A 14,303-nucleotide genomic window follows, 5' to 3' on the forward strand; every position below is an offset into this window, starting at 1 on the left:
GGGAAGGGGTGTCGGTCCTAGGCCCCTCCTCCTAGGAGGAGGTAGCCGCCCTAAGGGTAGCTTGTCCCCCAAGTCAAGGGGGCACCCTCATCTAGGGTTACCCAAAAACCCTAGGCGCATGGGCCAGGGGGCTGGTGCGCCTGGCCCATCTAGGCTAGGGCGCCCCCTACAACCCACGTGGGTCTCCGAGGCTGGTGGACCCCCTGGTAGACCCTCGGAACCCTTCGGTGCCTCCGGTACACTTGCCGGCATGACCCCATATATAAATCTCTACCTCCATACCATTTCGGAGCTCCGAACAACCTTTGGACTTTCCACTATTAACATCTCAATACTAACCTAGCGCTATCGAACGTTAGACGTGCGATCCTATGAGTTCGGAACATGTAGACATGACTGAGACTCCTCTCTGGTCAATAACCAATAGCGGGACCTGGATGCTCATATTGATTCCTACATATTCAACAAAGATCTTTATCAGTTGAACCATGATTTCAAGGATTCAGTCAATCTCGTACGTAATTCCCTTTGTCCAGCGATATGTTACTTGCCCGAGATTTGACCCTTGGTATCTCCTTACCTATTTCAATCTCGTTACCGGCAAGTCTCTTTACTCGTTCCGTAATACAAGATCCCATTACTAAACTCATTAGTCACATGAAGCTTCTTATGATGTTGTCTTACCAAGAGGGCCCAGAGATATCTCTCCATCACACGGAGTGACAAACCCCAGTCTCGATCCACGCAACCCAACAAAAACCATCGGAGATACCTGTAGAGCCCTTTACGATCACCCAGTTACGAGGTGGCGTTTGATAGAACACAAATTATTCCTCCGATGTCCGGGAGTGGCATGATCTCATGGTCTAAGGAACTGATACTTGACTTGAAGAAAGTTGCAACAAATAACTAAACGATCTGATGCTAAGCTTACGATTGGGTCTGTACATCATATCATTCTGCTAATGATGTGATCGCATTATCAAATGACAACTCATGTCTATGGTTAGGAAACTTTAACCATTTTTGACCAATGAGCTAGTCTAGTAGAGACTTAGTAGGGACACGGTGTAGTTTATTTATTCATACATGTATTTAAGTTTCTGGTCAATACTCCCTTTGTTTTTATTTACTCTGCATATTAGAGTTGACTGAAATCAAACTTACTAAAATTTGACCAAGTTTATAGAAAATAATATAAATATTTACCATAACAAATCTATATGGAGTGGAAGTACATTCAATAATAAATCTACTGGTATTGATTTGTTATTGTATATGTTAATAATTTTGTCTATAAACTTTATCAAAATTTATAAAGCTTGACTTTGACCAAACCTAATACGCGGAGTAAGTAAAAACGGAGCGAGTGCAATTCTAGCATGAATAATAAACATTTATCATGAACATGAAATATGATAATAACCAATTTATTATTGCCTTTAGGACATATTTCCAATAGTTCACACTATGCATGTGCAACGTTTCAACACCGTGTACACACATGTGAAGGAAAAGGACCCCATGCATGGCATGCAACCTACGCGCACTCAAACGGCCTAATTAACTCTACATTAATTGCCACATGCCTTAATCTTCTCCTATTCTAAAAATGGATGAAAGTGAAGTGCGCTTTGTGGTCCGTTTGTTATAGCGGAGTCAAAACTGCGTGGCTGGTCTTTGTGGCAACGATGACAAGCGATGGGTGCCCATCTCGATGGTCTTTCACAGCGCCAACCTTTCATAGTTGTCACTCGTTTATTCCTGAATCCATTATTGGCCCCGTTGCTGGTGTGTGTGTCTGCGCGTGTGCGTGTGGGTGTGCACGCGCGTGTGTGTTTTGTTCATTTGGCTTGAATCTTCATGTGGCTGCTTCTGCCACTTCGATGTGCACATTTTTTTGTATACAACAAGACATTTTTCTAACACACGCTCAACATTTTTCAAATGCAAGTTTAACATTTCTTACACATTTTTAACTTTTTCAAATACTTGATTAGCATTTTTGAAATACAAGATTAAGATTTGTTAATAGATGGTCAACATTTTTTCTAGACACACTTTAATCATTTTCAAATGCTTTATTAACATTTTTAAAATACAAGATTAATATTTTTTTAATACATGGTCAACATTTTTTCTGTCCACATTTAATTTTTAAATGCTTGATTAACATTCAAATGCAAGATTAATTTTTTAATACATGGTCAACATTTTATATATATATTTAATTTTTTTCAAATGCTTTATTAACATTTTTTAATAAAATATAAGATTATTTTCTTAAATACATGATCAAAAAGATCTAGACACATTTAACATTTTTTAAATGCGTGATTAACATTTTCAAATACATGTTAAACATTTTTTGAATAAATGGTCAATATTTTTCTATACACATTTAATATTTTTCAAAGGCTTGGTTAACTTTTATTAAATACTTGTTTAACATTATTTTTTCAAATGCTAGATAAACATTTTTTTAAACACATGTCAACTTTTTCACACACATTGTATATTTTTGGTATATATTTTTCTTATACATGAGAAATATTTTCTCTATACACATTTAACATTTTTCAAATAATTGGTTAACATATTATGATATACATCTTCTCTATACATATTTAATATTTTTCAGATGTTTTATTTACAATATCTGGAAGTATAAGCGAAAATTAAAAAATAAATCAAAAGTAAAATCAAAAAAACGTGAAAAAAAACGAGGCCATTGCCTCCCGCGCGCCTGGGCCTGCCCATCTGGCGCTCCCCGGACGTGAGGCGTCACTACGTCTCGCTTTAAGCGAGACATAGGGGCGACCAAGAGCCCAGTTCAGGATGGGCAGCTGGCTCTAGGCTTATGCTTTTTTCTACTTGGGTTGTAGGCAAATCTCAAAAAAAAAACTTGGGCTGTAGGCTCTAGCCCAGTTCAGGACGTGTTATTCGAAAAAACAAGAGTATGTTGGTGTTTGGATTCAGAAAAAACAAGTTCAGGATATTTTTCAAATTCAGGAAAAAGAAGTTCAGGATGTGATTCTTCATAGTATACCGTTTCACCATCAAACACTCCGTACAAAAAATGCAGCAGCGCTAGCGATAGGAGAAGCTTCAATGCATACATTCCCCACACAGGCATGATGAACATAAGAGTAGCAAAGAATTGACCAACGATTTAACATTACATTTGTGCATATCATTTCTTTTCAATCTAATGAATAGGCAGTGTTCATAACATTACTCTGTTTTTTTTAAGATCAACGTGACACAAGGCAGACGTGCTAACGGGGCAGAACTGAAAGCAGCATGTCAACACTTAAATGGCAAGGTTTCTGTAGACTGGACCTTCTTAGAAGTTTCTGAAGACACCGCAATCACCAAAGGAAATGAGGTGAAAAATGTAAACTTGGAAAATAACGTATTGCATGTGCGGATTCAGAGAATTTTTTCAGGATGCATCCTTGTTTGCAGGAAGGATTTGACATTTGAGTATACATGAGTTAAAATTATCAGTGTAACCAGGAAATAAGAGACGAATTATTTTGCAGTCTCCCATGGCCATGGGCGTAGTAACTGTATTACCTTGATGTCTGTGTTTTCATGAGATAAGCACTCCAAATAAGACTAGAGATTCAGAGTTTACTTACGACAAACTTTTTTTTAGGGAACTTACGACAAACTTGATAGCAGCTACTGCATATTTCGAGTTTGATAGATGAAAACAGAAGTTGTAGTCCGCTTGAGATTTTAGATCCACACAAAAATTCCACTCCAGGTCCCATGGGTTACTAGGTAACATTAACATAGTGGAATTTGTAATATTCAAATGAACCCTTAACTTAGGACCAGATAAGGATGCAGTGAACTATGATGTACACATCTTAATATGGTTTTTGCTCCCTAGTTGGAAATTGCGACACTCTTGTAACCATTACTGGCGAACGATCATGATGGACATGTAGCACCCGTTACAATTTTGTCAACTGAGCTGGCATGTCTGTCACACCATCAACCAAGAAGGGATGTCTTTTGCAACAATTTAGCATTTAAGCAGACAAGAGTTTTAGGAAAACACAAACCAATCAAGAAATTCAGATATCAAACTACAACCAACTAGCAAAGAAATAAGAACTTTGGTTTCCAGTACAACAAGGAAAAACTGCAAATAATAATAGAGGTTTAGAGTTTGCATAGGATAGCTTAACTACCACGGCTAAATGCATTTAAGCATCCAAAATATTAACAACTAGGAGTTTGACAGACAATAATAGAAGCTCAAATCTGGCAAAGTTCTTCTGAGCGTGTCTTAGATCCTTGATTTTCTACAACTGATCCATCTTCAGTTCTGCACTATTGCCCTTTCTCGATCACGGCAGTTTGCATGCAGTCCGGCGGTAGACAAACAAGAAGGCCACACTCCAGTCTTTTGTCTGGGATCCAAATTGGTGCTTGGCCTCCAAATAGTACAGTATCTCTGAAGTAGCGTGGTACCCTATCTCTGTAGTCATGTGAGAACTTATTGAATTTTTGCCTCGAGGTGCGAACTAGATAGGGCAGGTTGTAGTATGGAGACATGTATATAGCAGTGCTAACCCCAATCTCACAACAGACGACAATGACATGAGAGCAAGGCTTGTGAAGTACCTGCGGCTTGCTGCATGAACAGGTGGCAGTTTTTCGAATTGTGGATCCCTTAGACTTATTCATGCTGAGGCCTGAGGGTATAGTCCGTCTTCAGGTGAACAGTCACCTCCCTCTTCCTTCCCTTAACTATAAATTTTCGATCCACAACCTTACCGAGATAATTTTTTTTCATTGGCGTACGTGTACATAAGTCTGTGCATCTCGGATTTCTGCATTTTCGAATTCATGTCAACCTGGACAGGTTCCGGAAAGTTAATTGATGGGTTGTCGATTGCTTTGTTTGCTGCATCACTTGTGTTTTCAAAGTACTTTACCAAGCGCAGGAATGTTACCTCCACTATCGCACTGAGCGGAAGGCATGCTATCCCTTTCAATACATGGTCGTTCTTATATACATCAGCTATATCACGGCCCATGATGCCATACCTTGCTCCATCGTTGTCATATGCCAGTGACCACTTCTTCTTTGGTTTCTGATTGATCCAGTCAGAGAACTTTACTATCTTTCTGTTGCTGTCATCGGCGTGATCTCCTTCCTTCATATTCCCCACTGAATCATGCTGGTTGCATGGGCTTTGCGCCACAAGCTCTGCCACATCATGGTCGACAGATTCCTGCTGCATTTCCTCACTAGCACCATGTTCTTTCTCCGCCATATATGTGGACGTTAACTCGTCTAGCTCCTTCCAGATTTTACCAAATTTATAGCGTCGCTTCTGCTGGCAAAGTTTCTTGAACATCATCGCAAGCTTCTTGTCACCAAAATACGCAAAGAAGTTTTCAGCAAGGTCTTCCATGCACCACCGACTTTCTGCTCTACACCATTGTCGTTCACGGGAATTCAGGAGGTCCTTCATAGCATTGATCAAATCCCTTTTGTAGTCGTGTATAATGCACACGGCAGACTGATGCACCACTGCTCGCTCCAAATTCCTAAGAAACCACAACCAGCTTTCCTTGGTCTCGCCCGCAACGACAGCACATGCTACTGGAAAGGAGAAATCATTAGCATCTAATGCTACAGCAGTCAGCAGCATCCCTTGATATTTCCCGCATAGTGGTGTGCCCTTGATGCATAGCACAGGTCGACAAGTACGGAAGGCCTGTAAGCACTGTCCAAATGCCCAAAACATACGCTGGAGGACTCGGAAATCTTTACACCCCGCAACCTCTGGATCCTTGATGTCAACAAAACTACCAGGATTTTTACGTGCTATATCCTTAAGTAACCTCGGGGTAAAGTTGTGTGAATCATAAAATGTACCAAATTTCCTCTCCAGAGCAAACTGTTTTGCTCTCCACGCCTCACCAGGACTAATCTGCTTACCAAACTGACCAGTGAGATAATCTCCAATTTCCTTTGCTGTCATTGTCAAGTCTTCCACAAGGGCACCAAAGTGGAAGCCACTTGTCAGGCTTTTTGTCCCAGGCAACACAACCGTCACCAGTTGATAATAATCATCATTTACAGCTTTGAGCAGAATGTCATAATGCTCTATCTCAGAAGATTGCACATACAACATGAACTTCCGCGTCACATTTCTTTTTCTCTTCAGTTTATTGGCAAAGGAACTCCAACACTTGTCAGTCGTAAAGTAATGTATGTCCCACGGGTAGTACTCCAAATAACTGTCCAATTCAGAGGAGTCGTCGTAGGAGTCACTTTTGTGTTGTTTGAGAAACCCCTTAATAGCCGCGACCCAGTTCTGCACACCACCATCGTCGTTGCCGCACGAGTCGCAACATCAACCACTCGCATCACCCGTTGGGCACCAGCCAACCTTGATGTCGTGCACATCCAGCCCAGGGAAAGCGCGGAGGGGAACTAGTCTTCAAGACGACGCCCCCAAGGGGAAGCGATGTGGAACGACGTCGTCGCCTAGCCCTGCTGCTGCAGTGCCAAAGGCTTTCACCCGAAGATGAACCCCGAGGATGGACAAGGCCGGAGAGTACCACGACGACCCTCCAGGAAGGAAGAACGACCCCCACTAGCACTGCGTTGTCGGCGTTGGCCAGAGCCATGTAGGCCATCGCCCGGAACAACCCGCCTCCACATCCTCATGCGACCAGCCACACAGCTGATCCGCCACCCACTGGCCCGTACACCCCGGCGCTGTGGTGGCGCCACCACCACGTCGGGGCCTTCCACCTCGCCGCCGGCAGGCCAGCGAGCCATATCCGGCCAACACCAGCCTGAACCAGCGCCTAGCCACCTCAGCGCCGCACACTGGGGCCCCAAACGCGTCATTGATAAGATCTAGCTCGTGCAGGGAGGAGGGGCCACCACCTTGCTCCGTCTCACTAGGGAGCGCCAGATCTGCCATCCGCAGCAGCCCAATAACTAGCCATAGGCGTTGGCTGAAGGGCGCCGGGTCGAGGCCGTTAGGGCGCCACCATCGCGTGCAGCAAGGCAAGTTCTCCAGGGAAGTCATCACTGATGTTAAAGCAGTTGAAGAGTGCTCGCAATACATTAAAAAGGTGATAGCAGCAAAATGAAATTAACTTTTTTTCGAAAAAAGAGGGATACCACCCCGGGCTCTGCATTCATAGTAAACCAAGGCATGGGTGGCCCAGCCCGACAGGCCCGACCTGAAGCCCGACGTCTGGGTTGGGCTCGAGCCTCACTTTCCATCCCACAGCCCGGCCTGAAGCCCAAAAAATGCCTGTCAAAACATGATTTCCAAATTTTTATATAAATATATAGGCATAGTATTAGAGTATTAATCCCCGAAAATAGTTATTTTATTATTAAAAATACAAAAAAGTAGTCATTTCCTGGGCTACGGGCCAGGCCCGGGCCTCACTTTCCAGCCCATAGCCTGACCCGAAGGCCAGAAAAGCCCGGCAAAACATGATTTTCAGGTTTTTTTTATATAAATATGTGCATAGTATTAGAGTATTAATCCCTGAAAATAGTTATTTTATTATTTTAAATACGAAAAGTAGTCATTTCCTGGGATTGGGATCTTGGGGTCGGGCTTTTTGAAACCCGTCCCGGCCCGGAAATGCCCAGGTCTAATTCATTGACGCATGCAACCATAAAAATGAATTAAATAACATCATAGTCATTCAGCTCCATGCCACTTATCCATTTCTCCGAGATGAAAGTTATTTTGTTCATTTAGCGGACATGGTTATTGCAACTCAAGAATAGTTGGTTTATTTGTTAATTAATTATTAAACAACTTAGATAGTTAGATGAAGTTAGTAATATAGTTAAATACACTTTTGATACATAAACTTACACTCCACGAACATATTCATGCATAAACTTGAAAGGAAACAAATCGGCCCTACAACTTGTGTTTCGGGTATGTTTGAGTACATTTCCCTCATTGCCGTTAACTCTTCGTTAAACGCTACACCCCAGCTGGCCCATGCAAAATACCTGCATATGGGTCCTACCTATCAGTAGCAAAGAAGGAAATACTAGATAATAAAAATAAACACGCCCAACAGGATTCGAACTCCCGACGTCACACCATACGCATGAAGCACTATACGAGAAAAAAAATTTGATTCGAAGATACTACACACACGTGAATTTGAAAATGTTTTTTTCTCTCGATTTTGGTTTTTTGCGGGAAGGACCAAAAAAACCAGTTTTTAGAAATCTTGCAATTTTTGGTATTTTGTTCAAAAAATTTAAACAGATTTTGAATTCAGTTCTTATAAGTTTATGTACGATGGAGCATCAACGTATTCTTCCGGTTTGCATCAACAATGTTTTTGGGTTTTTGAATTCAAAAGAGGAATGGGGGTTTGCATTAACATATTTGTTCAGTTTTTGAATTCGGAATTTGTTTGAAATTTTTGAAAGAAAAAATGCCGAAAACTTCAAGTTTTTCCGGAAAATGGGTTTTTCGGTCCCTCCCGAAGAAAACCGAGATTGAGAAAAAAAAACTTGTTCAAATCCCCAAGCAGTGTGTAGTGGCTTCAAATCAATTGTTCTGCTAGACTGTATAAATAGACTCTGTTGCTCATGGTAACAAAAATCACCATTGGGGGCTGGTTGAGGAAGAGCAACTGTGCAGAACTGAAGATGGGTCAGTTGCAGACAATCAAGGATCCAAGACACACTCAGAAGTACCTGGCCAAATTTGAGCTTCTATTATTATCTGTCAAAATCCAAGTAATTCGTATGTTGGACTCTTAGTATGCATTAGCCATTCTACTGAAGCTATCCTATGCAAAATCTGAACCTCTATTTAAGCTATCCTTCTTTTCTAATTTCTTGCTTTGTTTACATTTCCTTGCAGTTCAGTTGATAAATTTGTGGCATTGGCAGAAGCACTCCACTAGATTCCGATGATTCAAGTCTAACAAACAACCATGATATAGTACCAGCAGCAGTTGAGGTTTCAGTTCTGAGCACGCACCTGTTCATGGAACAAGCCGCGGCTGCTTCACAGCAGAGCTAGCTATGGGAGAAGCAACGTAATTAACCACCTTGTTCTCTGAAATGTAGATAAACAGTGGACTACTGGATTTAACATAGGATCCTGCTGCTGATAGATATGTTTGGGGCATGACCTGAATTTCTATTCGTCTTTTTCCGTTGATATTGGTTTATTTTCTCTGAATTGTGCATGGTTACTGCAAGAGGTGGAAGACATCCATCACTTGCTGATTCGACATGTGAAAACATATTTTCACAAGTGCCAAGAGAATTTTTGAGCAACCTTAAAATGACAGTGAACAGGAAAAAAAATCAAGGAGCCTGAGAATGTAAGACTACGGTTGCACATAATTCAAATGAAAAGCTAATATGATCTGAGAAGCATAGATGCAACCTTTTTCACATTCAAACAATTAGACTGCAGTTTCTTAAACCAAAAAATCTTCTAACTAATAATAACAGTCCAAACATGGTTATGTGCATCACCATTCAGCGCACACTTTTCTGAACAGAGCAACGGAGTGTTTTAAGAAGCCATAGAAGCAACATAATGTGCGCAAATTCAGATAACTCAAATGCTGTGCCCAAATTCAGGCCAACAATTTTTCATTCATATCTGAAATTTTTATTACAACATGACTCGTTACTCGGTACATTGAGGACTTGCTTAACTCGAAGGTTCACCGACACGGACTCAAGAAAGGTTGCTTGTTTGGTGAAGCAACAACAATACGGTTTTGCTTCGGGATTTTGCAGCTGAGATCCCGCATTCCCCTTTGAGCACGCAGAGTTGAAACTGGAGTCACCTTCACGCTAGGTGAAGCAGCAGAGACAGGCAGTGGTGAGTTTGACAGATGGCCGCAATATGATGCCACCTTTTTCACATTCTTGACTATTAGAGTGCTGTATCTCAAACCAAAAAAATCTTCTAACCAGTAACTGTCCCAAACATGGTTATGTTGCATCACCACTCAAACGAAGTATTGTGAAATCAGAGATGAACCCATTGGATCTGTGCCTCAGTGAGCAGCAGAATGCTGTAAGAAGCCACAAAAGCATACAAGAATAAATAGATACGAAAAGATTACTCAAATGCTCTGCAAAATTCAGGCCAACAATTTTCTCATTCATAACCAAAATTGATTACAGTATGACTTGATAGTCGGTACATCAAGGACTTGCTTAGCTCGAAGCTTCACCCACACAGACACACAAGAGTTCACTAACCAATGTTACTCTTCGGAAACTGCTACTTTAACTCACTAAGATGCCAATGCCTAAGAATCCAATTCAGCCAAGATTAATTTTACAGGAGAGTCAGCATAGTCTCCAAACGCTAGGCAGCTCACATGATTATGTGTGTATCGACAAGTTCAATTCTACTCCTTTTTCCTGCTACAAGCCGGGTAGCAAACGGGCGTTTTGGATTTTGCGGCGAGTGCGTCTTACGCTCTGTCTCGTGCCGGAATTGCAGTACATGAGTTTCCTTTTTAGGCTCATCTGCTTTACTTTGATTTATTGAAAATGCCCTTTATTTACTTAAACCCTTAACTTAGGACCAGGTGTGGATGTAGTGTAACTATGCCGTACACATCTTAACAAGATTTTTGCTGCCTAGCTAGATGGAGACTCTGCTGACACTCTAGTAAAATTACTAATGACTGAACGGGATTCAAAGAACACTAGAAATCTTGGTAAGCAAGTGCAGAACCTAGAGATGCAAAGATTAAATGAAACTTATGTGTGCATGGTTTAGGAAGCAACTAAAAGACCAGGGAAAGCGTAATACCACTGGACGAAGCCAAGGAATTGGTTGCTTCCTTGGTGCTGTGGATTTGCATCGCTTCAGCAAAGTCCCGTCGACGAGCCATCTCGAGGAGGTGAGCTTGATAACGCCATGCTTGCTGTCGTGCTTGGAGCAGCTCCTCAGGGGACTTGGTCACGTCGGAGTAATGGATCCACGGGTCGTTGAACTGCACGGTGTTCACCATCTGCTCCACCTTTCGCCGGGCCTCCGCTCGGCTGCGCTCGATGTCGCGCCGACGGCTGGCCTCTTCTTCGGAGGCAGAGCGAGCCTTGTCGAGGCGAGCCATGGTGAGGCGAGCGTTCACGATCAGTTCGCGCATGCTGATCTGCGGCTTCGGTTGCACACTGGGCGCAGCAGCAGTGGCAGGCAGTGGTGTAGAGCCGACGATAGAGCAAGCCTTGGAAGCGACCTGACGAGAGACCTTCTTCACAGGCGCAGCAGCAGTGGCAGGCAGGCAGAGTGGAGCCTTGGAAGCCGGGCCCTTGCGGTGGTGGCAAGCGGACTCCTCGTCTTCAGCCATCTGGCGCCCACGGGCACGGATCGCGCACCGGACGTCCCCGGGGTCAGCACCAGCAGCGGCCGGCAAGGTGGTGGCAGTATCAGAGGCATCGAAGGAGCCGGGCATCGCCGGCGCATGGCTGCGTTCTCCGTGGTTGACACACCAGACACGGACGGGATCAACACGGGCCGCCTTGGCAGGAGCAGCGACATCAGATGCGGCCGTGGCGGCGTGGTGATGGGGACGCCCTCCATGGTCGACGCCGTAGCGGCGGAGTTCTTGGGCGGCTGCGGCGGCCTCCTTGGCGAGGCCGTCTTCCTCGAGGCGGCGCTGGAAGTCGGCGTCCCAGCGGGCCAGGGACTCCCGGGACTCACCGGTGGCCTTGGCAAGGCTGTGCTTGGTCCAGTACTGGAGCACCCTCTCGAGGGCGCGCGAGGACACCCGCGTCTCTAGCGGGAGGGCTTGGGCGGCGGCCGGGCGATAGTCCCACGCCGGAGCGACGAGCACCTTGCCGTCGGAGCTACGGAGCTGGAGCACCTTCGCCGCCATCGATGGCGTGTCCTGGATTGGATCTGGGGATCGGGGAGGGAGGCGAGCGAATCGAGTTGGAGCCGCTGCCCCCACCGCAAGCGCTTTTATTCATCGGAGAGCTCCTGGTTCTTGCCGGAATCGGATTACCAGCTGTCGCCAGTCGCCGGCTGAACTGGAAATGAACTCGAACTCGAATTCACAGGGGGCAGTGTACCCGAGCTCCGCGGCGCTAGCCATGGAGATCTTCAGGTGGCGCGCTCGCTGATTTCCCAGAGATCCCCGAACCGCAGCTCCCCCCGGCGCGAGGAAGACGGCTGCATCCCTCCGTCCGCTGTCGCGCCCCGCGCCGCCTCATCCCTCCGTCAGCCGGCGCGCCCACACGCGGGGCTCTGTTCCTCTGCTCCTTTCTTGGCTCCGGCCTCTCGGGCTCTGCTGCTGCCGAGGGCATTTTCTTTACATTATCAAGACTTCTATTCCTCAAATGATCAACATATCGTTTTACAAGTGCTTGGGAAATAAAGACGGGCATAGAATCACGAAAAATGCCTGCAGCTATCGAGCTCCAGTGCTCTTGGTATTTGAATTTTTTTTAAAAACACACTTCGGATGCTTAAAAAGTCTTAAAACAAATACGTGAATATGTACACATGTTCCTAAGGCCTGGTAAAAATCTGGAAAGAAATACATTGTATTTTAGGAAATACAAAAAAATTGACAGAAATAACACCCTTTTTCTCCTATATACTGTCAGAAATTTGTTTCTTTCTATAGCGCAAAACAAAACGTGATTTGTACCAAAACTTTCCACGGGTATTCAAAATGTATATATATATCCTCAAAAAAATCACATTTTTTGAAACTTCCAAAACATGAATTTCAAATTGTTCAAATATAGAGAGCACTGGAGCTCGGGTGCTACAACGCCTCTCTCATAGAATCATCCCAACTTCCATAAGTTCTAGTACTATAAGATTTTTTTTAAATCACACCCTTCTAACCCAATAAGCATGAATCAAGATCTCAATAGATCTACCGAATTTCTTTCAACACATGGCATCCCATCTCTGTCGTTCTTATCCTCCTTGCAACCTTTGCTGGCGATGGCTTCAGTGCTCACACAATCACAATGCGTTTGAATGTTGACAACCATAAGGCGTCTCTCTCGGCATAAGATGGGAAATCTGGTTTTTCATGTGACGGTTTGGCGAGAAGTGCATGCGTGGTTATAGATGGTTTCTTTCGTCTCCAATCCTGATTTTGCTGAGTTGTTCATTTTCAATCCAGCTCGGCACCGGTATGGAAAAAAGATGGATCATGTGCTATTGATTAAGGTTGCATCCTAAATATCTTTCTAAAATGGTTAACAGGTAAAACAACATCATATTCGAATTATAAACATTTTTCTAATCAAATTCCATATATAATTTGTTAAATTTGAAGTTAGGGTTGGAATATATGAATATTTTTTAAAGCATTTGATATGTACTATAGGTTGATTAACCCAATTATCAGGGTGTTTTTTGCAAAAGAAAATTTTGACTTAAAACTTGCATGTAGGTTGATTATCAGAAACATAAGGGGATAAGCAAAAATCTAACTTACAACGGGAATGCGGGTTGATTACCATAAACACTGAGTCACTCGCGATTGGAGGCGGTTGGATTTTCTGTAAAAGCGAAAATCTGACTTAAAATTAGAATGCAACCATTGCCATCGCCAACCTCTCCATGCCTGAGCCTATGGCCCAGTACTTCCGCCTCCAACGAGGTCATGCCATGGTCGCATCCGTGCCGAACTCGCCATGGTAGCCATCGCCGGAGAGCGTCAAAGGCCGTCATCCTGCCGCCACCATCATAATTGTTTATATATCATTGAAATACATGTGTGGAAAACTGCAGAGAATTCAATATATGTGTTACACCTTATAAGCAAGTTTGTTGACGAATCTACAATTGCCTTGATATTTTGGGTTGTTATCAACTGTTTCTAATACATGTCATGTTAAAATGACTACATAACACATTTTTTTCAATTTCTCACCAATGTTTCTCCTTTTTTCCTCTTTGTCCCACTTGGTCCAACACGTGGGCTCACTTTTTATCTGCAATTGTAGAAAGAATCAACGGATGATCAAAGACGCGCTTAAGAATATGTATATGGAGCCATGAGTAGAAGCAAGGTGTGTAGGGTCAATGAGTGTAGTGTTGGGGAACGTAGCATGCAATTTCAAAAAAATTCCTACGATCACGCAAGATCTATCTAGGAGATGCATAGCAACGGGAGGGGAAGAGTGTGTCCACGTATCCTCGTAGACCAGAAGCGGAAGCGTTAGCTTAACGCAGTTGATGTAGTTGAACGTCTTCTCGATTCAACCGATCAAGCACCGAACATACGACACCTCCGAGTTCTGCACACGTTCAGCTCGA

General features: G+C 43.5%; 1 protein-coding gene across 1 annotated transcript; it reads right to left on the bottom strand.

Annotated features, from left to right (window-relative positions):
* Window positions 1-9,605: 9,605 nt before the first annotated feature.
* On the bottom strand, window positions 9,606-12,327 carry LOC119353562. Its single transcript, XM_037620182.1, has 2 exons — window positions 10,830-12,327; window positions 9,606-10,077 (listed from the first exon to the last, which is right to left on the bottom strand). The coding sequence occupies exons 1-2, from the start codon at window positions 11,893-11,895 to the stop codon at window positions 9,995-9,997; spliced, it is 1,149 nt and encodes a 382-aa protein (XP_037476079.1). The 5' UTR covers window positions 11,896-12,327; the 3' UTR covers window positions 9,606-9,994.
* Window positions 12,328-14,303: the final 1,976 nt, after the last annotated feature.

The sequence above is a fragment of the Triticum dicoccoides genome, chromosome 2A, assembly GCF_002162155.2.
Source record: "Triticum dicoccoides isolate Atlit2015 ecotype Zavitan chromosome 2A, WEW_v2.0, whole genome shotgun sequence".
Classification (NCBI taxonomy): Eukaryota; Viridiplantae; Streptophyta; class Magnoliopsida; order Poales; family Poaceae; genus Triticum; species Triticum dicoccoides.

Bases quoted from the DNA above. Each gene is read 5' to 3' on its own strand.
- LOC119353562 (XM_037620182.1), bottom strand. From the start codon at position 11,895: ATGGCGGCGAAGGTGCTCCAGCTCCGTAGCTCCGACGGCAAGGTGCTC. The intron at 10,078-10,829 runs GTATTACGCTTT...GGCTTCTTACAG, and splicing joins TTCCTTGGCTTCGTCCAGTG to CATTCTGCTGCTCACTGAGG.